This window comes from Trichomycterus rosablanca, chromosome 15 (genome assembly GCF_030014385.1).
Source record: "Trichomycterus rosablanca isolate fTriRos1 chromosome 15, fTriRos1.hap1, whole genome shotgun sequence".
Lineage (NCBI taxonomy): Eukaryota > Metazoa > Chordata > Actinopteri > Siluriformes > Trichomycteridae > Trichomycterus > Trichomycterus rosablanca.
The window spans coordinates 1,298,932-1,320,473 of NC_086002.1; the positions used below are offsets into that span (position 1 = coordinate 1,298,932).

Here is a 21,542-nt window from a genome sequence, read left to right on the forward strand (position 1 = left end):
GTCACTATGTTTTCGAAATGTGATGCCCAGCAAGCTCATGGTCAGGTAAGTTTTTAAGAATTATTATTTACATATCATTATAAATTTGAATTGTTATAAAATACCGTAATAACACTGTAACTGTTAAAGATTTGGAGGCTCATATAAAATTTTTTACTGTAAACAACTTTCTACAGAAGCTGCTTGGATAAATGTGATGATTTGTGTCCAAAATATACCTAGAAATCTAAAAGAGCACGACTTTTAATAAGCTTAAAATATTTTTGCAGTTTCTAAGATAACTAACTCACGATCACTGCACAAGTTAACTTCTATAGTTGTATTGTTATTTTTATATTTTATATTTACATTATATATAATATTTATATTATTTTCATGTAAATAACTCCTACATTAGGTCTATTTTGCACTAAATAGATGTTGAGGTTTAGATTGTGTAAACACTGCTGTCTGATTTTATTTTAAATTTCAGATCTTCACTCCAATGTCAGGATTCACACTTTAGCCTGACTTGACTGTTTTCTCCAGCTCCTCATATCACCATATGTGGCTGAGCATCCCGGGTTAAAAATATCCCCACAATAAACGACCCCCACAGAGGTGCTCCTCGTTACGCTCTGTACTACACGTTAAAATCTAAACAACGGCTCGTAACACGTCAGATTCTGATCATTTGCATCCTGAACAGTCCGTGTGTGTGATTATTGCGATTGGGACGCGATGTTAGCAGCCACTACAAACAAAGCGTTCAGTTGCTGACCAGAATCGAGCGGCCTCAAATAGTGGAGGGTCTAAAAATACCAAGTCCCCTAGAGGAGGGCACGCCTGTCGTTTCAGCTTGCCCTAAGAAAGTTAAAGGAACCTGGAGAGGGTCAACCGATCCCCCTCGTGACATCACCAGCCTGGCTTAAATAAGAAGGCCTCGGACCAGAGATCAGGACCACTCTCCTGGGACTACGGCTTCTAGACTTCTGCCCCTTCTCCCTTCCATCTAAACGGCAACATGGTGTGTACCGGGATTATGTTCTGTTTGGTTCTTTTGTGTGACTTCTGCACCAGAAATTGGGGATGATTATTGTCGTGCAGAGCGGTCTTGAGCCGCTACTCTCAAATCTGATCTATTTGTGACCGGTCTGTGGTTATTGAAAGCCCTAGAAAGGTCAAAGTGCTGCGTTCGAGAGATGCGTTTTTAATTGGCTGCATTCTTTTCATGCCCAGCTTGCTTTCTCAGCCTAAGATAAAAAACAACAACATATACAACAGTTTAAGACTTTTACTTTTAGTGGTGGTGCTACAGTTTGAAGCCAGTTTTTCTAGTTGTGTCATAAAAACTGACTGTTTTGTGTTTGTGTTTTTGCCAGACTGAGTTCACCGCTGACCAGCTTGAGGGTGAGTATCTTGTGTTTTATGCTGTGTATAAACATTGTCGAGCTAAATTCAGAGATTAGAGAGCTTTATGCTTCTATATAGAAACTAAAACTGTACCTAAAGCCTTTAGATCCCCTCTATGGCATGTCGGATTAGCATATTTGCATTAAGATTAAGTCCAGTACCAGTACAACCAGCACAAATGATTGGATTTTTCTTGCTGAAATTCATGAAACTGACCTAATCTGGATAAAACTGGACATATATTGTGTATGAACATATATGGATTATATGCAGCAGCATTGTTCCCACTTCAAAAACCTCAAAATAGCCATAAAAGCCAAAAATTTTAGCCCACAAAAGCCAAAACTTGAATAAATCATATTAGTTTCATCAGCTGTTTGAGGGAAACACATGTGAGACAGCAAATCCAAAACCTATTAATCCCCCGAGTGTAAAGTCACATCATGCATTCCGGAATTCATGCTAATCCTTTTGATCTCTGATGATAATCTGAATTTAAGAGACATTTTGGGATAGTCGCTAAGCTCTCTTCCCATTTTCAATCGACCCAAAGCGATTCTACAGTATCAGGTCCGCAAAAAGACACCGTGTCCAGTCCCAGTACGCTTCGGTCAGCATTCCCGCATTAGGCACTGCCATGTTTGGCGAGGGTCACTTTCTCAAGACGTATCGGCTAACACCAGGCACCAAATGGCGCCCCAAAAGAGGATGCAAAGGAACAGCTGGCTCATGGGAGGCCATTCATCTGTGAAAGAGATCACTTTCTATATAGGCCCACAGGCACATCTAGGCTGTCTGAGGGTCATGCCCTTGTCCTTTGGTATTTAGTGGAGTGTGTTGGGGACGGGAGAAACACTTTCTCTTTCTTTGTAGGAATTTGGGATGGAACAGATGATAAGCAGGGTTCACATTATCCAATCATGCACATTAACTAATTAGTTTCTGCTTGTCCATATTATCCACATTATAATGTGTCCACATTATACATGACATATTTGGCATTTGGCACAGACGCTTTTATCCAAGCAATTGAGTTTTAAGGTCCTTGCTCAAGGGCCCAGCAGTGGCAACCTGGCAGTGGTGGGGTTTGAACTAGCAACCTTCTGTTTACTAGTCCAGTACCTTAACCACTAGGCTACAACTGCCTTATCTACATTATAAAGAGCATATGTAGAGAACCAGTCACTGGGCACAAGTTTATTTATTTAAATTTGGGATTGCACGTGTGTCAGTGTTGCTAATGTCTGATCTCCTTTCTCCAGACTTCAAGGAGGCCTTCGGTCTCTTCGACAGAGTTGGTGACAGCAAGATCGCCTACAACCAGGTTGCTGACATCATGCGCGCTCTGGGACAAAACCCAACCAACAAGGACGTGGTGAAAATCCTGGGTAACCCAACCGCCGATGGTAAGACTTTGACTCTTTCTTGAGATAGAAAAATAGCAAAACGTTCTGGTCACATAATTAAGCTAAAGACTTAATTCAATAATTAGAAGGGGTGTCCTAATACTTTTGTCCATATAGTGTATGCATACTGTAGCACATTTTCTTCTCCCTAGGAGTTAGAACAGGGATATTTTCAGTCGGCCTGCTCACTTACCTGGATTTAATCATGTATATTGACTTTACGAGCAAGCTAATGTTTTATAAGAAACTTGCTGGATGATACACACGTATGCTAATGTCGCCTCGCATCACTTATTATAACACTTAAACTGGGAATTATTAAAGAAAATCCCAGCACACACTAGCATTAGACAACCATTTTATTTAACAGTAGCTTATCAGCATATAGAATCTTTTCTAACTTTACATTACTTGATATGTCCACAAACGCACATATCTACAGGATAAACAAACCACTAACTTTAGCTATTAGCTAACAAAGGACACTTATTTTTTAGGCTGTTAACAAGACGCACGTTACGTATTTTCAGACATGACCAACAAAAGGATCGACTTCGATACTTTCATGACTATGCTGAAGACCGTCGACACCATCCAGAAGGGAACCTACGACGACTACGTTGAGGGTCTGCGCGTCTTCGACAAGGAGGGCAACGGCACAGTGATGGGTGCTGAGCTGCGCATTGTGCTGTCCACACTGGGTGAGTGAGCGGGGAGAGGATTGTGGGAAACGTAGGCCAAGGTTTTTATGTGTTTATGAGTGTAGTGACTTTGCAGAGAAAGTTAAAAAAATGTTGGGTTGTTTCTAAATGTCCTCTGCTTTTTTCACTTAATTTTACTTAAGATTATGTCTAGAAATCAAACTGAAGATTTTAGGTGTTGTTTTCGGTTTAGATTTGCATGTTGTCCAAGCAAATTAGATAATGAAAAATGTGATTTGCTGGCTAAATTCTAATTATGAATGTCTGTCTGCAGGAGAGAAGATGTCCGAGCCCGAGGTTGATGCTTTGATGCAGGGACAGGAAGACGAGAACGGCTCTATCAACTATGAATGTATGACTCCAAACCATTTCTCCTCAAACCTATTAGATAACACTTTATATAACTTACCATATACCATAGTTCGTGCAGTCCAGCGTATCATTTTGCTAATTAAGATCTCATGCCTATCTTGGTCTCTGTTGCTATTTTTAGATGCTGAACCATGATATTTGTCCCCTTCTCGTTTTACAGCCTTCGTCAAGCACGTCCTGTCCGTGTAAGAAGCTCACCTCCCCAAGAGAGTGGTGAGAGAAAAGTGGTGTATATACAGACCCCATGGTGTCAGGACATCAACCCTGGTTTGAAGACCAACCAAGCAACAAAAAGGACTTAGATGCCACTTCTAAACACATTCTCTCTTTATTTTGATTTTCACCTCCATTTTCTCTCTCTGGAAGTCACCCCTCCTCTCCCAAGCAGTTTTGGTCATTGCGTTTCTGCATTTCTGATGGTCTCAGGGGCAGCGGCCTGCATTTTGGGTGGAAATCGAAGGAATAGGCAACAGCCGCTCATGAAGTGAGGGTGCGTTTTCTGTTCTTCTCGGACACCCGTGTCACTCCAGACGTGCTAAAGGCACGGAACATGGCTGCTGTTCCTTGAACCCAGACATTACACACTCAAGTTCCCCAATAAAGGCTTTTTTCAGAAAAACTGATTGACACTGATTGTGTACAAAATATGTGATTAAATCCAAACATAGAATAATAGAAATAAAATAAAGAACAAAAATAACATGTGACAGCAAAGTTATGGACATAAAAGGAACAGAAAATAAAAGAAATAAGACACAACATAGCAAGTATGAGAACTAAATAAAGAAAAAAAAACAGTATAAACAAAATAAAACACCTTTAGTATAAACATCAAAATCAGCAAAAGTAAAGCTGAAGCTGACAATAAATTTGGTTAAAATTCATAACAGATGTAACATCAATCATTTGTAGTAAAGAGTAAAATTATTATTCAATCACACAGGTATTTAAATAAGCCAATCCACCGTCTGCATGTTTTTGTTAAGTGGCAGGATACCAGAATATTTGAAGGAAACACAGGCATGGTAGGAACGAGTCTATTAACATATAAGATGTGGAACAAACTCGTGTCCGTAGGATCCATATTACTGGGCCACACACATTCACGGGATATGAACATTATTTCCCCACACAGTTACATGCTATACGTGAGAAAAGTAAATGTGGTCAATAACAGAATATTTATTTAACCATTATTCCAGAAAATTGAAGGTTTGCTTTACTTAATTTTGTTTTGCAATAATGGACAGTGTTTAGTGTCTAAATGTCCATAATGTTTGCATCAAGTAAGCCAACATGCCTTTTACTTTAGATAGATAGATAGAAAGACAGACAGACAGATAGACAGACAGACAGATGGATAGATAAATTGATAGATAGACAGATAGACAGACAGTTAGTTAGATAGACAGACAGACAGATGGATAGATAAATTGATAGATAGACAGATAGACAGACAGACAGATAGATAGATAGACACAGACAGTCAGACAGACCGATAGATAGATTGTTGGATAGACAGACAGACAGATACATAGATAGATAGATTGTTGGATAGACAGACAGACAGATAGTTAGATAGACAGACAGACAGATAGATAGATAGACAGACAGACAGACAGACAGACAAATAGATACTTTATTAATCCCTAAGGAAAATTGGGAATTTTCTAGTAGCTTTTACTAGTAGCTTTAGCTAATGTTTACTAGTAACAGGGTCCATATGACTATAAAAAAAAATATTTTTGTGTTACAGTTCTTGGGTTTATAGTGTTAATTATAACTACACCATGAATAAAAGATTAATAAGGTATAATTTTGCTAGTGTTTGTAAGCTAAACTTTAGCAGCAGATCATATTTTTACATGTTTGTAATATGTTAGCTGCTAGCCATGTTTTTATTTGTATGTGGTAACGATGGAGTGGCCTACGATAGAACTAGAAGGATAAATGTAAACCATTCGGATCGGAGGTTTTATAATATAATATATATATATGCTGTAATAACATTTAATTCTGTTTTTATAGTATTTTATATGAAATATTAGCTAGTGCACCTTCAAACGATGTGAACATGTAACGGGTCTAAGCACGACACATAATGAGCCTGGTTTGTTTAGGTTGGTCCTTTATATTCAGTGCATTGTAGAAAACGCATTGTAAAACCTGCTCGGCTGAGGACAGTGACGCTTCATATGCGGTCAAAACACAAAACGGTTTTCATTAACGCGCGATTCGTAATGATCCTGGTTTGTCCGTTTTGGGGTTCCGTACCCAGTGCATTACAGACAACACAATGGCGAGTGTGCGAGAAGACGGAGAAGGCTCACGGTCTGGAGGTGAAATTAACACGGATTATTCATGATTTAGTGCAAAATGAGTCTCTGTTAACATAGTTTATTACCATGCGTTACAGATACTTGTAAATACCATGCATAAAATATAGCATTGTGGCAGGAGTATCTTGTTTGCATGCTGGTCAGCTATGCTAAGCTAAAGTTAGCTGCAGGGATAGAGAGCAACGATGATAGAAATCACACTTTTTTAAGATACAGTTTGGAATAACACGTTTGTTAAGTTTAATGGTTTGAACCCTAAGTTTATGGTATATATTGAGTCATTAATTTAATTCCAGTGGTTTATTATGAGTCGCAGTATGCAGTGATCGGTTTGCATGCAAATGTGTTTACATGAGTGTCATCTCTACTGTTTATGTGTCAAAGAGGAATCACAGACCAAACGCTCAGATTTATGCATTTATATACAAAAATAAAACCATAGAACTAATTTACCCTCCTCCTACCACCGCCTACAACAACAAAAACCTTTAATCTCCACTCATCTCCACATTAAACTGATCAGCCAGGACATGGTGCCCAATATTGGCTTGTTTAGTGTAGATTGTAACATGTGATTAAAGCTTCTAATAATCACATATTGGCATATCAGAGACATGGTTGCCACACCAGTCTTAAGATTTAAATGATTTCTGCAGTTGTTGCCTTTCTGTGACTGATCAGAAGCACAGTATTGCTTGGGGTGGTGCTCTCAGAAATGTGGTTTGATTCTTGTTGGTTCTAGTGCAGATCGCTGGTTCAAACCCCACCACTGCCAGGTTGTCACTGTTGGGCCCCTGAGCAAGGCCCTTAACCCTCAACTGCTTAGACAGAATACTGTCAAAGTTATGTAAGCCGCTTTGGATAAAAAGCATTTCCTAAATACTGAAAATGTAAATGAACAGAAGACAGTACAACAGACAATAAACAACATCACACAGTAGTTGATATCGAACTGTGTAAAACAGTGTGGGAAGGAGCCTCAGGAGAGAAGCTACGTAGGTGGTGTTTGGTTTTGCACATGATGGATGATGGATCTGTAGCGCTTCTGTGATGACAGATTATGACAGAAGAAGTGGTTGCCTGAATTTTAACTAAGCAAAACAAAATGATTTCTTTAACGAGTTTATTGTAGGTCTGCTAAAATGTACCGTGTTTAAAATATGCAGATAGCAGTCCAGGTTTTGATGGAGTCCAAGTGGGCTTTACACAAGCGCTGGTTTGGAGGCTGCTCTGCAAAAAAGGGTTTCAGAAATGCACCGGACTGAGCAGGTGCTTCTGTTTTACACGGCAGCTTTTAAACCCATGATGTGAAGCTTGCTCGAATGTGACACCCCAAATTAGACATTTTTAGTTGCAAAGAAAGAAAGAAAGGAAGCACACAGGTGGTGGTAGTGACAAATGTAGCCAGATTGATTAGTAGAGGTTGAGATTTTCTGCGTCCCAGCAGCACTTCTGAGCAGGTCCTCCTGGCATCCCTCATCTTCCAGGTAACTGTAGCTCTCCTTTGGCCACCACGGCTACGGTCGCTCACCTTGGTAAGTTGTTTCGCCTCCAGCAGGAGCCGAGCGGAAGGCAAAAGGTGGGAAAAGTAACACTGTCTCCAACAGCCCTGGAGGGAAAGGAGGAGGCGAAGGCCTGGGAAAGCGGACGGCCGACAAGGAGGACCTGGAGGACCAGCCGGCGCCACCCAAACTGCTCAAACCGTCCCAGACCGGCACGAGCACAGCGAAGAAATCCGCTCCCATCCTGATCAAGCTAGGAGCCAGCGTAAGTACTGCTGATGGTTTGTGTCCTGTCCTAAAGGTACAGGACCCACATTTGAATGACCAGGAAAATTCTGACTGCTGTGTGTGCGTGTGTTTAGAAACCCAAGGAAGCTGCTCCGGCTTTACCCACCAAAAAACCCGCCTCGGTTTTCGATGAGGACGATGTGAGTGTCGCTTACACATCATGCATGTACTATTATTATACTGATACGTTACAGTAATGGTGTCATGAGTCAAACGTCTCTGTTCCTCCTGACAGAGTGAACCAGAGGAGATGCCTCCAGAAGCAAAGATGAGGATGAAGAACATTGGAAGGTTTGTCTCCTAATTCCTCATTACTAATAACGGTGGACTACGGTTGATGACTGGGCCAGTATAAATAAGGCTAGTTTGCCTGCACCTATCAAAATATAAGTTAGAAAACCCAAACTGTCTCCTTACACTAAGAGGAAATTTGTCCGGATGGTCAAACAGACCTGCCATGAATATCAAGCCACTAGAATGTAGATGACCCTCACCTCAGTCCCTGAGATGAAACTGCTCCCGTTCATGTGGTCACTTTCTGTCCCATTTTTGACCCCATTTTTCAAGCGGACACATTTTTGGCTCCTGTCTGATAAACATGATTCACGTAAACGTTGTGTTTTCAGGGACACGCCGACCTCTGCCGGCCCCAACTCCTTCAACAAAGGCAAGCAGGGGTTCTCCGACCACCAGAAGCTCTGGGAAAGGAAGCTCAAGGCCCAGACAGACAAGTAACTCCTGCAACTAAAACGCGCGATGCCGTTTAGGTTCTGCTTTCTTTTTTCTTGTTTTGCTTTTGTTTTTCATTAAACTTAGTAAAAATTGTGTACATACATGATTCCTTCTGCTGGCGTTTGTTTCCCAAAAAAGCGAATTGGAAGTGTTTCTGGAAAGCATGTCGCCAGTCCATCAAAGGGCAACTTCTAGTATCATGTACTTTGTATTGTGGAAGAAAACAGGAGCACCCGGAGGAAAACCCACACGGACACAGTACGAACATGCAAACTCCACACAGAAAGAATCCTGAATCGAACCCTGGACCTGCTTGATGTGCTGCCACATGACAAACAATATAAACGTCAAGAAATAAAAACAAAACCTGTGTTTGTAAAATGGGGTTTAATTAGAGTCAAATTTAAAATGATTTTGGGAAACACGTGATTAATAAAGAAAGTTATCATGCATTCAGTGTTTTGAAGCTTTTGGAAGACCCCCCTCGATTCCCAGCAGTTTTTTATTAATGTGTGTGAGTGTAACTGTGATTTTTGCAGAACTGTCTGTAGACAAACGCTATTTTCTTTGCTATTGATTTACTTCGCTGTATATTATAACTCTAGTGCATCTGGGTTTACGTCCAAATGTGCTACATTTAGAAGATTCCATAAACAGTAGTGATAATAAATTAGCATGATTAGTTTTGACAGATTTTAGCAATATAGTAATAGATTATAAACATCATGCGCTTGTTTGAATGTTGCTGGTACATTGTGGAGTGTTTACAGATGAATATAAGGAAGAGATTAATGGTATTAAATAATTAACACTTTTGCTCTCATTGTTTTAGCTTTTGGTCTCTTTTGGAAAGAGTATTAATGTGGAGAAGTGAACAATCATAGTGCAAAAGAGAGACTTCATTCTCTTGATACTTTTATCTGAGGTAGAATAAAAGCGTTTTCTTTACTTTGATCACATGTACACAAGAATTAAAGTGTCATTCTGCTAACAAAGGTGATACAATCCATCAATAAATTCACACAGGTGGAAAAGTCTTTCTGTGAGTCTCTGTAGCCTCTTATTTCACTTCTTTCTTTTGGAATTGTGCTTAAATTTGCTCCGTAATCTTTCACTTCAGTAAACGCATCTTGATCAGGGCTGCAGTGTCTTTAGCCTGTACTGGAAAAATGGAATGTTAATGTGCCATATAATCAGCTTTTTTATATAACTAAAAGGTCGTGCGGTGTACAATTATTTTAATGTTATACTTAAATACTGAATTAATTTATTATTAAAATAATAATAAAATAACCGAAATAAAATTCATATATCGCTCAACTTGAGGCGAATGTGTTATTGCAGCTTTTCGCCACAAGGCGGCAGCACTAATACACGTTAATACTACAGAGTGCGCTTCGGTGCTTTTTTGTTAGTTTATCCACCGCTATGGAATATGTTTTTCTTATTTAACAGATTTAAAAAGTTTGCTTTATATCGGTGAATTTTAAAAAACAATAAAATATAGAATACAAATGTACATTTGCTTAAATTGATATGACTTGTAATTAACGGTGGGTTTTGTTGTGCAATGCTGCCGTCTAGTGGTGATAAACAGTATCGTCATCCTTCACATTTAGCACAAACAAGCTCCAAAATATTTAATAAAAACGTTTAGATCCAATTACTAGTTCAAATACTAGTTGTGATTTATTGACGAGAAACTATTCTAATAGTTTAAATTCAATACTATGTGGTAAATGTATTAAAAAAAATTTTTTTGTTCTTATCGGCTGGTTCAGTATAGCTTTTCAGCTGCTGCTATAACGTGTTATACTAATTTCAAGGTTTTAAACATTAGGTTTATATTTTTTATATGTTGTAAATTAAATGAAACAAGAAATATCTATAATTTTGCTATTGTAAAAGCTTGTATGTACCGAAAACTTTAGAAAGCATTTTAGAAACATGTTAATTGACTGCAGATTATGTAAAAAAAACACAACATAAATTGTGTCTATGGCATAGATCACATCAGACAGATGTTGTGCTAATTGTTTTGAAAATGTGACTACAGATTGGACAAAAGAATCTTAGCAATTTTAGAAAAACTGTAGTCACTGCTCCGGTATAAATATTTTAATTAATACTTATTTAATTATTATTAAAATGAAAATCTGGCATAAAGTAATGTATTTAAAAAATATATATTAAAAACAACCCGCCTTGACCAGGATAAAGCGGTTGATAAAAATGAAAAATAAAAAATAATAAACTCACGCTGAATACTAAAACGCTTTTACTGAAGGGTGTCAGTGCAGCCTTTTGCCACTGGGTGGCAGCCGTCACTAAATACACAGGTACAACACTGCTAGTTTATTAAGTGATGAGGAAGAAACAATAATATTGAAGCGTCCCAAACGGCCCTTATTGATTATGATAGTGCACTAAATAGTGTGCATATTAAACTGTCGCACTTTCGACAGCATATTGCACTAATAAAGGGAGTGTGGTGATATTTAAGATTTAGAGTTTGTATAAAATAGGTAAAATGTTTGTGTGTGTAGCCGAAACGGCTTTTTGTTTCTTTATGGAATGATTTATTATGAATAAATGATCAGCGTTAGCCTTGTGGCTAAGCTAAGCGCTACTGAAGTGTTAAAGTGTTTTATTACTGCAACTGTCGGAACCACAGAGGCCCCGCACACATAAAATACAGTAATCAAGTGCTGTAATAACCACAACAATTAAAATATATTTATACAAACTCTACAATTTTTATTCACTGTTTATAAAAACGTAAAAGGGCTGAATTACAAATAGCGCTAAATTTCTACATTAGCACACTCTTTAGTGTACCTAACAACAAACTATTTACACGATCTAGTGCACTTCTCTAATAATTAAAATGCAGTTTAACACTCGGCCCAGTCAACATTTTCTTCTACTCATGATAAACTTGAAGTTCTGTAGTGATGGATTTATTACTGCTGCCACCCAGTGGAGAAAAGTAACAATGACACCGTTTACTGAGCACAGCTTCAACTCCTGCTGCATCAGAATTCTGTATCTCCCCATGCCTCCACGTCCTGCTGTACAAACCTCTACTCTTTTGTAATGGATGTATATTATATTTTGGAACATGTCTGTGGGAATTCGCTTCCATTTAGTTATTCCCAAAATACAATAGCACTAGTTTAATAATTGATATTTTATTATAACAATCCAGACTATAATGTCGGAATAATAGGAGGCATGTAAATGCAGCCACTGTGGTTCGGTAGAGTACAACAGCCTTGTATTTACATTTTTTAGTTAATGGCCTAGTGTTCCTGTACAAACTTTAACATGACTGCTTTGTTTAATAATATAAAATCATTCAGTGTGACGCAGTGGCCAAAAACTCTCCAATTCTCCTAATTCTGGATTTCAGGTGGTTTTCGGGGTGTAGCTTTGTGGCAATAGTTCTGGGAAGGCCCTTTCCAGAGCCCAGCGCAGAGCTGTGACGGAAGAGGAATGAATTCCTGGTTTTGGGTCACTATTAGTGTTCATGGTTGTGGAATGGGACATCTAACAGGCTGATGGTCAGGTGGTCAGCCAATCAGAAAGCAGGTGAATATACACAACACATCACATATACTTTTTTTAATGTCTGTCGGCTGTGTTTCTTTTCAGTGTGTTTATAAAATCAGGTTCCGGTGAGGAGGCAGCCAGTCGTCAGTAACACCGGTGACTTTATCTACAGTTTCTGGAACATCTGAAAAAAATTTTTATACATAAAACCACTTAATAAAATCTTATTGGTATTAGTTTACAGAAGGTGGAGGGACCTTTGCACTGTGGTAATTACCAGTTGATTAAATTTTTTGATGTCTTTTTATAGCCTGAAATGGGCCCAGCGGGTGGCGTATCCAGTTTATACTTGTACCTCATTATTACCACGGGCTCCGAATCCTCGCCTCTACAGCACATAAAAGCAAATATGTTCTCATAATTAAATGTAAATTCCTCCAGGCCGAGGTGAGCGATTGAGGGAGAAATCCCGGATGCGGATGTTTGCAAACCGGTGGCTGGTATGTAATTAAAAACACCTAAATTCTTAATGAATCCTTAGACAGCAGGTCGTTACCACTGTTCCATTTACACAGGTTCCTGACCTCCGTGAAGCTGGCCCCCTATGTGGTCAAAAATGGAATATAAATATTATTATTTGTTTGTGCTGCGTTTGTGCTGGTTTGTGCCGTAGGAATCATCGTTTGTGCTGGCACCGTTTAAGAGAAATTAAGCATTATATTTTATTACCCGTGACGTCACTCAGCCCCCCATCAGAGGCCAAATTGCACCAAAAGCATCTCATTCGTTTGTGCTGGTTTGTGCTGCTAAAAGAAACATTTGTGCTGGTTTAATTCTTAAGTTATAGGCTAAATAATATTTTTTTTATATATAAATTGAGAACATTTAGCCCATTAAAATGTTCAAATCGCACCAAAAGCATCTCATTCGTTTGTGCTGCGTTTTTGTGCTGCGTTTTTTTTTTTAAAAAACAGCACAAACGAATGAGATGCTTTTGGTGCGATTTGGGCTCTGATGGGGGGCTGAGTGACATCACGGGTGTAATATTTATAGCGTAATAACTTAAGAATTAAAACAGCACAAATGTTTCAAATTGCATCAAAACCCTCTAATTTGTTTGACATCATTTTGTTTGACGTCATCTCATCTGGGTGGCGTCATTGGATGTGGATTCCACTTGGCACAGATATGTCAAAGCACTCAGCCATACTGCGTATCCTCTTCAATATCCTCTTGAAACTGAATACGCAGTTTTAATTGGTTTTCATGTTTTAATTGATGTTCCTGCAATATACACAACTTGTGGCAGAACATAACTTACCACACATTTGTAAAAGGATGACTATCAACTTCAGCCATCTGTAAACTATGAATCACTTAACACTACAGAAATATACACTACAAAAGTATAGGTTTTACATGGCATTCTCTCTATTCATTCTTTTTTAGTCGCATTAATAATTTTAATGTCAAAAGTCCTTTGATAAATGTTTTCATGTGGACCAAAGTCTGAAATGCAGGGTGGGGACCTGTTGACTGTAAGCAGTCATTTTCAGACAGCACAACTTAAACCCCTAAAATTTCTTTTTCAGGTAAAAATGTGGCTAAAATAACAGTAAGATGACCTATTTTCAATATTTTGTACTTTATTGTCACTTTATGAAGAGAAAAGTGTCTAGTAGACTCAACATCAGTAATAAAATACTGAGGCAGAGTTGGATTGTTTGTTGTATGAATACAAGTATTTTATGAAGAATGCAATGCATGTTTAATTTGACATGCAGTTTACTGGTGATCAGCAAATGGTTCGCTAGACTGTGAGAAATTTATCAGGTTTTCATGGTTGGGGCAATGGATTCCCATATGTGTATCACTGTAATGACACTGTAAAGAACACTGTTAGCCCGGACTTTATATCTAATCAAACATTTTTAGTACAACTTACATAAATTATTTAAGTTTTTTTGCTCTACTAAAAAATGCAGAGTACAATGTACTCATTTGAGTACACATTTAAATGTGCTAAAAGATTTAAGTTTACTAAACAAAAAAAAAATACTTTTCTGTCAGATTAACTTAAAAAAGTTAAGTTAAGGTAATTAAACAGAAAAACGCCCACCGTTTTATGTGTAAGCCCGCCTTTTTTCAGCTTGCTGTTGGTGAATCAGGCAAAAATGATTTTCTTGTGTTGGGGCAGCCATTTGTTTTAACTTTTGTAACCTGTTGTTGAAAATTACTTTGTACTTTTCATTTAAGGCTTTTTGCAAAAGTAAACTTGTCTTTTGTGAAGCGGAACCTTTGTTAAACTAAGTGGACGAACATTTTCTTACTCATTATGCTATTTTTGAGTAGCATGTACACCAGTCTGATGGGACTTTTTCATCTTCTGTCCAATTCTGGTAAGTGTTGTACTTTACTTAACAATTTTGTTTAAAATAAATTATCTTAATGTTGATGCTAAATAAATAATCAAACAGCGCTGCTTTATTTGCCGTGTTTAGGCTACATGCTAGCATGCTAGCCTTCATACGAAGCAAAGAGTGTGCTGGCCTGCTTTATTTAATCTTTAAATGAATGGTATTAATGTTGATATTAATACTTCTGTTTCTTGTTCCTTTGTTTTGTTTTAGAGAGCTGCAGCCAAACATTAAGAAATCAGCTCGCTGTGTGAAACTGAGTGCAGGTTCATGGTTACTGTGAAGAGCTGTTTGTGTTTCATCAGAACTTTACAGTTTGTACCGTTTTTAAGATGTTTTCTTGACATATTGTATTTTAAGTAAATACTTCTGAAGTGAAATAAAGAAAAATAATTTTATTATTCTGTCTGTTTTTTCTATAAACATTTCTAATTGATATTTAGAACGTAATTAACATGAAAACTAAGAAGAAATCAATATTTTTGTCCATTGAGCTCAAGATAATAAGTAGAATTATTGGGAAAAGCAGTTGGTATAACCAAAAAAATGAAGTTTAATGAACTTGCCTTTTAGGTGTAATAACTTAATGTTTTAAGTTATGCTAACTCAAGTTTTCATTATACATTACTTAACTTTTTTAAGGCAACCGGTTTCCTCAAATTTTTTAAGTAGATTGAACTTATCCGGGCTTACAGTGAAGTAACCCCAAAGCATCCTCGGCTCATTAACATTGTTTGCAAGAATCTACTGCAGCATCCACTTACAAAACTCAAAAATATATAACCCTCACCATATAGTGTCATATTAGTCATTAAGGTTATACTTTTTTATCCATCTTCCTGTGCAACTTGTTGTCAGTTCTGTTAGGTCTTCACACATCTGCATACTTTACACATTTATACTTTCCATCATGCTGCCCTGCATATTTATTGTATTAAGATGCACTGTCTTGTCTAATTACACTGCACTCATTCATTTTGTTTGTACTTTCCCTTGCACTAAAACCTTGGCAGAATGTCATTCTGCTCCACTATACACCACATTACCATGTTATTTTAAAGACCTACCTTTCAATTACCCTCACTGGCCAGTAAATTGGGCTACAACAACGCAAGGCATGGCATGATAAAACATCATTTTTATGCAAGCTTCATTAAAAAAACACATATGAGAAAGACCATTGTCCTAGCAACAAAAAGTTAATAGTCACGTTTGACTAAGGTCTGAGCATACTTTTCTTTTGTCCTCTCCTCAGGCGAGTGTTTTTATAACACAAACACATAATTCTCATTTCAAGGTAATTTATTGCTTCTAATAAAACCCTGTGATAGTCATCTGATAATTTCAATCATATTAATGACATTTAAAACAAGATTGAACAGTTCTGTGAAAAATATAAAACAAACATATGCTGTACATACACAATAAAAGACAAATCAACTGAAATTGAAAATGATTGCATCAAAAATATAGATGAAGGTAAAGGCAGATGAAGACAGTGACAGCTCTGATTCTGGCACATGGTCTCATATCCTAAATATAGAGATCTGGAACATGACCAGATTAGCCTGCACCAGGGCCGGAGTGGGCCCCTTTTTCAGCCCGGGAGTTTCATTCCCAAACCCGGCCCACTTTTTCCATGGAGGAGGAATTTGAATAAATAAAACAGCAGCTAGTTCTTACAATGCCTTTTTATTGGGTATAAGTGCAGGTATATGTTGGTAAGTTAACAGAAAACACTTGACTTAAACATGTTTAATTTAAATCAGATAAAGATTTAAAAAGTAAAAAATGTTATAAAGATGAAAACGTATTTACATTTGTACAGGAGCAATAAGTTGAAGTAAAAATAATTTGAAATTAAAATTACATGTCTTCCCCACAGAGAGGTGCTCTATTGTTAGGTTTACACTAAACTCTTAAGTAGCTTCACTACACACATATTTAATACGCTACCTACAGCATCAAAAGCCTCCTAAGCAGTGCACTGGTTTCTGCAACTTTATTAATAACGGTGTCATTGTCTATAGACATGAGAATTTCCTTCTCTGTGTACATTAACATGAAGGCCTCCAAGAGTTCCTGTTTACCTATTTCATTTGGGCTGATTTTAATGCATTTTCAGCATTCTGAATATCTGGGTACTGGGTATCATTTAGAATCTATCCATCACATCTGTTCTGTGTGCAACTTGTTACATAAAATAGTTTTTTTAGTTCATTTTTATCCTCTCTACCTGTCTCTGTAGTCCTGGCCTCTCCATGCCTACTAGGTTCACTAGCAAGATCAGACTGGCTTATCTGCTGCTCTGAGGCAAAAAAAAATTCATTAAGGGTTAGCTTATTTTGCTGAATAACATAACATGCTTGAATTTTTTTTTTTTTTAGCCTATATTATGATGGTGTAAAATTGATAGTGATTTAGGCTATTTGTCTCCATTTGTTAAAATAAATTAGGCTATCATTCTGACATCTTTCCGAATGTCTGAACAATTTAACATATATCATGTACAGGGGTTGGACAAAAAAACTGAAACACCTGTCATTTTAGTGTGGTAGGTTTCATGGCTAAATTGGACCAGTCTGGTGGCCAATCTTCATTAATTGCACATTGCACCAGTAAGAGCAGAGTGTGAAGGTTCAATTAGCAGGGTAAGAGCACAGTTTTGCTCAAAATATTGCAATGCACACAACATTATGTGTGACATACCAGAGTTCAAAAGAGGACAAATTGTTGGTGCACGTCTTGCTGGCGCATCTGTGACCAAGACAGCAAGTCTTTGTGATGTATCAAGAGCCACGGTATCCAGGGTAATGTCAGCATACCACCAAGAAGGACAAACCACATCCAACAGGATTAACTGTGGACGCAAGAGGAAGCTGTCTGAAAGGGATGTTCGGGTGCTAACCCGGATTGTATCCAAAAAACATAAAACCACGGCTGCCCAAATCACGGCAGAATTAAATGTGCACCTCAACTCTCCTGTTTCCACCAGAACTGTCCGTCGGGAGCTCCACAGGGTCGATATACACGGCCGGGCTGCTATAGCCAAACCTTTGGTCACTCGTGCCAATGCCAAACGTCGGTTTCAATGGTGCAAGGAGCGCAAATCTTGGGCTGTGGACAATGTGAAACATGTATTGTTCTCTGATGAGTCCACCTTTACTGTTTTCCCCACATCCGGGAGAGTTACGGTGTGGAGAAGCCCCAAAGAAGCGTACCACCCAGACTGTTGCATGCCCAGAGTGAAGCATGGGGGTGGATCAGTGATGGTTTGGGCTGCCATATCATGGCATTCCCTTGGCCCAATACTTGTGCTAGATGGGCGCGTCACTGCCAAGGACTACCGAACCATTCTGGAGGACCATGTGCATCCAATGGCGGTGCCGTGTATCAGGATGACAATGCACCAATACACACAGCAAGACTGGTGAAAGATTGGTTTGATGAACATGAAAGTGAAGTTGAACATCTCCCATGGCCTGCACAGTCACCAGATCTAAATATTATTGAGCCACTTTGGGGTGTTTTGGAGAAGCGAGTCAGGAAACGTTTTCCTCCACCAGCATCACGTAGTGACCTGGCCACTATCCTGCAAGAAGAATGGCTTAAAATCCCTCTGACCACTGTGCAGGACTTGTATATGTCATTTCCAAGACGAATTGACGCTGTACTGGCCGCAAAAGGAGGTCCTACACCATACTAATAAATTATTGTGGTCTAAAACCAGGTGTTTCAGTTATTTTGTCCAACCCCTGCATATTCTCTACGTTATATTTTACATTATAAATAACTCTGTTAGACTTCCTGTCCCTTCAGTAGTCATGGATCATCAGTACAGCAGCGTCGGAACATAAACATTCCATATATTCTATATAATATATTACACTTCAAATTATGTTTATTATTTTCAGCTTGAAACTGGATATTTGTCATTTATGCTGTGTATTGGGTTCTAAAAAAAAACACCGACTGTTGATTTGCGCTATTCTGTTGTAAGTTTACTTTTACCGGCGCTCAAGAAAAGACGACTCGTGGGCCAAACCAACTGAAACATTTGGGAGGGGGGGATTCCCTCAGATGGTAGAACCTACTGCGATGTAGGTAGGGGCTGCGCTGTCAGATGAATGAATGTAAGAAGAAGATTAGATAAGTGACAGATAAATGTCAAAATTATTTTTTCCATCCAACCGGCCCAAACTCGAGACTGACATGAGCCGGCCCATCGGGAATCCTCCCGAATCTCCCGATTAGCCACTCCGGGCTTGGCCTGCACACTTAGTTTCAACAGAGCAAAAGTGCATTACATCTAAGAGCATTGACATCAATGGCCACTGTATTGAGTGCAATGCAAAATTGTGCATTTCCAGTGAGAGTCTACCAGAGGTGAGCACACCAGCAGTGCTAAAATGCAGAATTGATTACATTGATGACAGTCTTCATACTGGAAAGGCAAAGCACATGCTATCTGGAGAGAAAAGACTGCCGGTCTCTGAGGAACTCTGGCAGGGTAAAAAACTGTGGCAAGACACAGGGGCTTACAAGATAATGCCACTCGGTAACCCAGATCCTACCCACCTGCTAAGCCTGAGTACATTAAGAAAAGCCAAACAAGAGAGAGGGGATAGGGAGGTAGGACACAAACACCCCATCCTTTCCCCCTCATCTAATAAAATACAGTGTGCCTCATAGGGGCAGTATTCATGACATCGGCCTTGACAAATTTTTTATGCCAACATTGGACCCCCTCTCAACTACTAGTCTACAAAATACTAGTAAAGACTCAAGTGTAAGTTTTGAAGCTACAGGTACAGTAGTCAAAAGGCTTACTAAACCAACAAAAACATCAGGACATATATTTCCATATCAAGGAGTTCTATCCTCACATGGAGATACTTCTATTCACATCCCAGTGGTGCAAATGCTGTCTGAGCGACATGACATTAATGCCATATCAAACTGGGCCTCTGAATGGCTTAGAGGAGAAGCATCTGTACCAAAAGAAGTTGTTTCTGATTTATCTCTTGCATTACTGGGTGGTCTTGTTGAGGCCTTTACTCCTTACTCTGGTTTGAAGACCTATATAAATAGAATAACAAAGACATCAGAGCTATAACACAAACCATGGAATTTTGCTGTGACTAAACTTTTTTAAGCTATGTTACATTTTGATTATTCACACTACCCCCTCCTGTGGTGAGTCTGTAGGTAGAATTTACTTGTTGACGGCCCACAAGCATTTAAAACATTTGAAATAACATTAATATTTGGAATTCACAAATCAATTAGCTGTGTAACATGTGTATGGATAATGTTATGGATAACATTTTAACATTTAAAAGGTTAAAGGTTTTTAATGTTAATTTGATTATAATAAATTTCACTCTGTGATGCAATTTTAACATTGTAAGTGTCCTCACTTAATAAAAAAAATATATAGAATTTAGCCTATAACTTTTTAATGGGCTAAATGTCCTTACTTTATAAAAAAATATTATTTAGCCTATAACTTGAGAATTAAACCAGCACAAATGTTTCTTTTAGCAGCACAAACGCAGCACAAACGAATGAGATGCTTTTGGTGCAATTTGGACGTTAATGGGGGGCTGGTGACGTCACGGGTGTAATATTTATAGCGTAATAACTTAAGAATTAAAAAAGCACAAATGTTTCTTTTAGCAGCACAAACGCAGCACAAACGCAGCACAAACGAATGAGATGCTTTTGGTGCAATTTGGACGTTAATGGGGGGCTGGTGACGTCACGAGTGTAATATTTAAAGCGTAATAACTTAAGAATTAAAGAAGCACAAATGTTTCTTTTAGCAGCACAAACCAGCACAAACGCAGCACAAACGAATGAGATGCTTTTGGTGCAATTTGGCCTCTGATGGGGGGCTGAGTGACGTCACGGGTAATAAAATATAATGCTTAATTTCTCTTAAACGGTGCCAGCACAAACGATGATTCCTACGGCACAAACGCAGCACAAACAAATAATAATATTTATATTCCATTTTTGACCACATGGGGGGCCAGCTTCACGGAGGTACCTTCCTGCTGTGTGAGGAATCGGGACTGAAGCGCCTCTGAAGGCCAAATCACACAGAAGAAGTGTGGGGCGAGAGTTCCAAAGAACAAAACCAGACAGACTCGTTCCTGAACACCGAGAGCGGCTCAGTATTGACTCAGTAAGGTGTCGATACCGCTTCTTTACACCTGCCAGAGGTGGAGTCTCGCAGAGAGTGTTTTTGAGGTGTAACTTTGTGCTAACAGTTTTGGGAAGGCCCTTTCAGAGCCCAGAGCAGAGCCTCAACCTCAGCCCCACCTTGGGAGGAATCGGATTGTCCACGGCGGGCCCGACCTCGTAAAGCTTCTTATGGCAGAAGAGGCACAAATTGCTATAGAATTCGTAAAGTAACATGAACAGTGGGAGAATAGTGATTAGGGTACTGGACTTGTAATCAGAAGGTCGCTGGTTCAAGCCCCACCACTGCCAGGTTGAGCAAAGCCCTTAACCCTCAGTTGCTTAGACTCTATACGTTTTGCATCTGCTAAATGCTGCGAATGTAAAGTGTGGAGCCTAGTGGGTGGAGCTTTGGGCTACCGATCGAAAGGTTGAGAGCTCGAATCCCAGCTCTGCCATGCAGCCACTGTTGGGCCCGTAACCCTCTCAGCTCAGACCCCAGATTCCAAACAATCTGAGATATGCAACCGAAGAATCCGTCCAGCCTCACAGCAGCATTCGTGTATCATCGCGGGTCTGTTTAGCATCACGGTCTTCATCACTTCCTCCTCTGTACTGGTGTTGAATAAATACCAATCCACCCTCTGTCACCGCA

General features: G+C 38.8%; 2 protein-coding genes across 3 annotated transcripts; both read left to right on the forward strand.

Moving 5' to 3' along the window:
* The first annotated feature begins 924 nt into the window (after positions 1–924).
* Positions 925–4,490, forward strand: mylz3 (myosin, light polypeptide 3, skeletal muscle). The gene is made up of 6 exons (XM_063009291.1): positions 925–1,006; positions 1,362–1,389; positions 2,655–2,798; positions 3,329–3,499; positions 3,774–3,851; positions 4,032–4,490. Exons 1-6 carry the CDS (start codon positions 1,004–1,006, stop codon positions 4,058–4,060), a joined length of 453 nt encoding a protein of 150 aa, XP_062865361.1. The 5' UTR covers positions 925–1,003; the 3' UTR covers positions 4,061–4,490.
* Positions 4,491–6,079: 1,589 nt separating this feature from the next.
* Positions 6,080–9,769, forward strand: pcnp (PEST proteolytic signal containing nuclear protein). Of its 2 annotated transcripts, none has more exons than XM_063010665.1 (5): positions 6,080–6,210; positions 7,769–7,977; positions 8,075–8,140; positions 8,236–8,291; positions 8,627–9,769. In XM_063010665.1, the coding sequence occupies exons 1-5, from the start codon at positions 6,168–6,170 to the stop codon at positions 8,733–8,735; spliced, it is 483 nt and encodes a 160-aa protein (XP_062866735.1). In that variant the 5' UTR covers positions 6,080–6,167; the 3' UTR covers positions 8,736–9,769. The 2 variants fall into 2 exon arrangements, with proteins under 2 accessions (XP_062866735.1, XP_062866734.1); XM_063010664.1 differs by having other exon boundaries at positions 6,081–6,210; positions 7,766–7,977.
* The last annotated feature ends 11,773 nt before the right edge of the window (positions 9,770–21,542 follow it).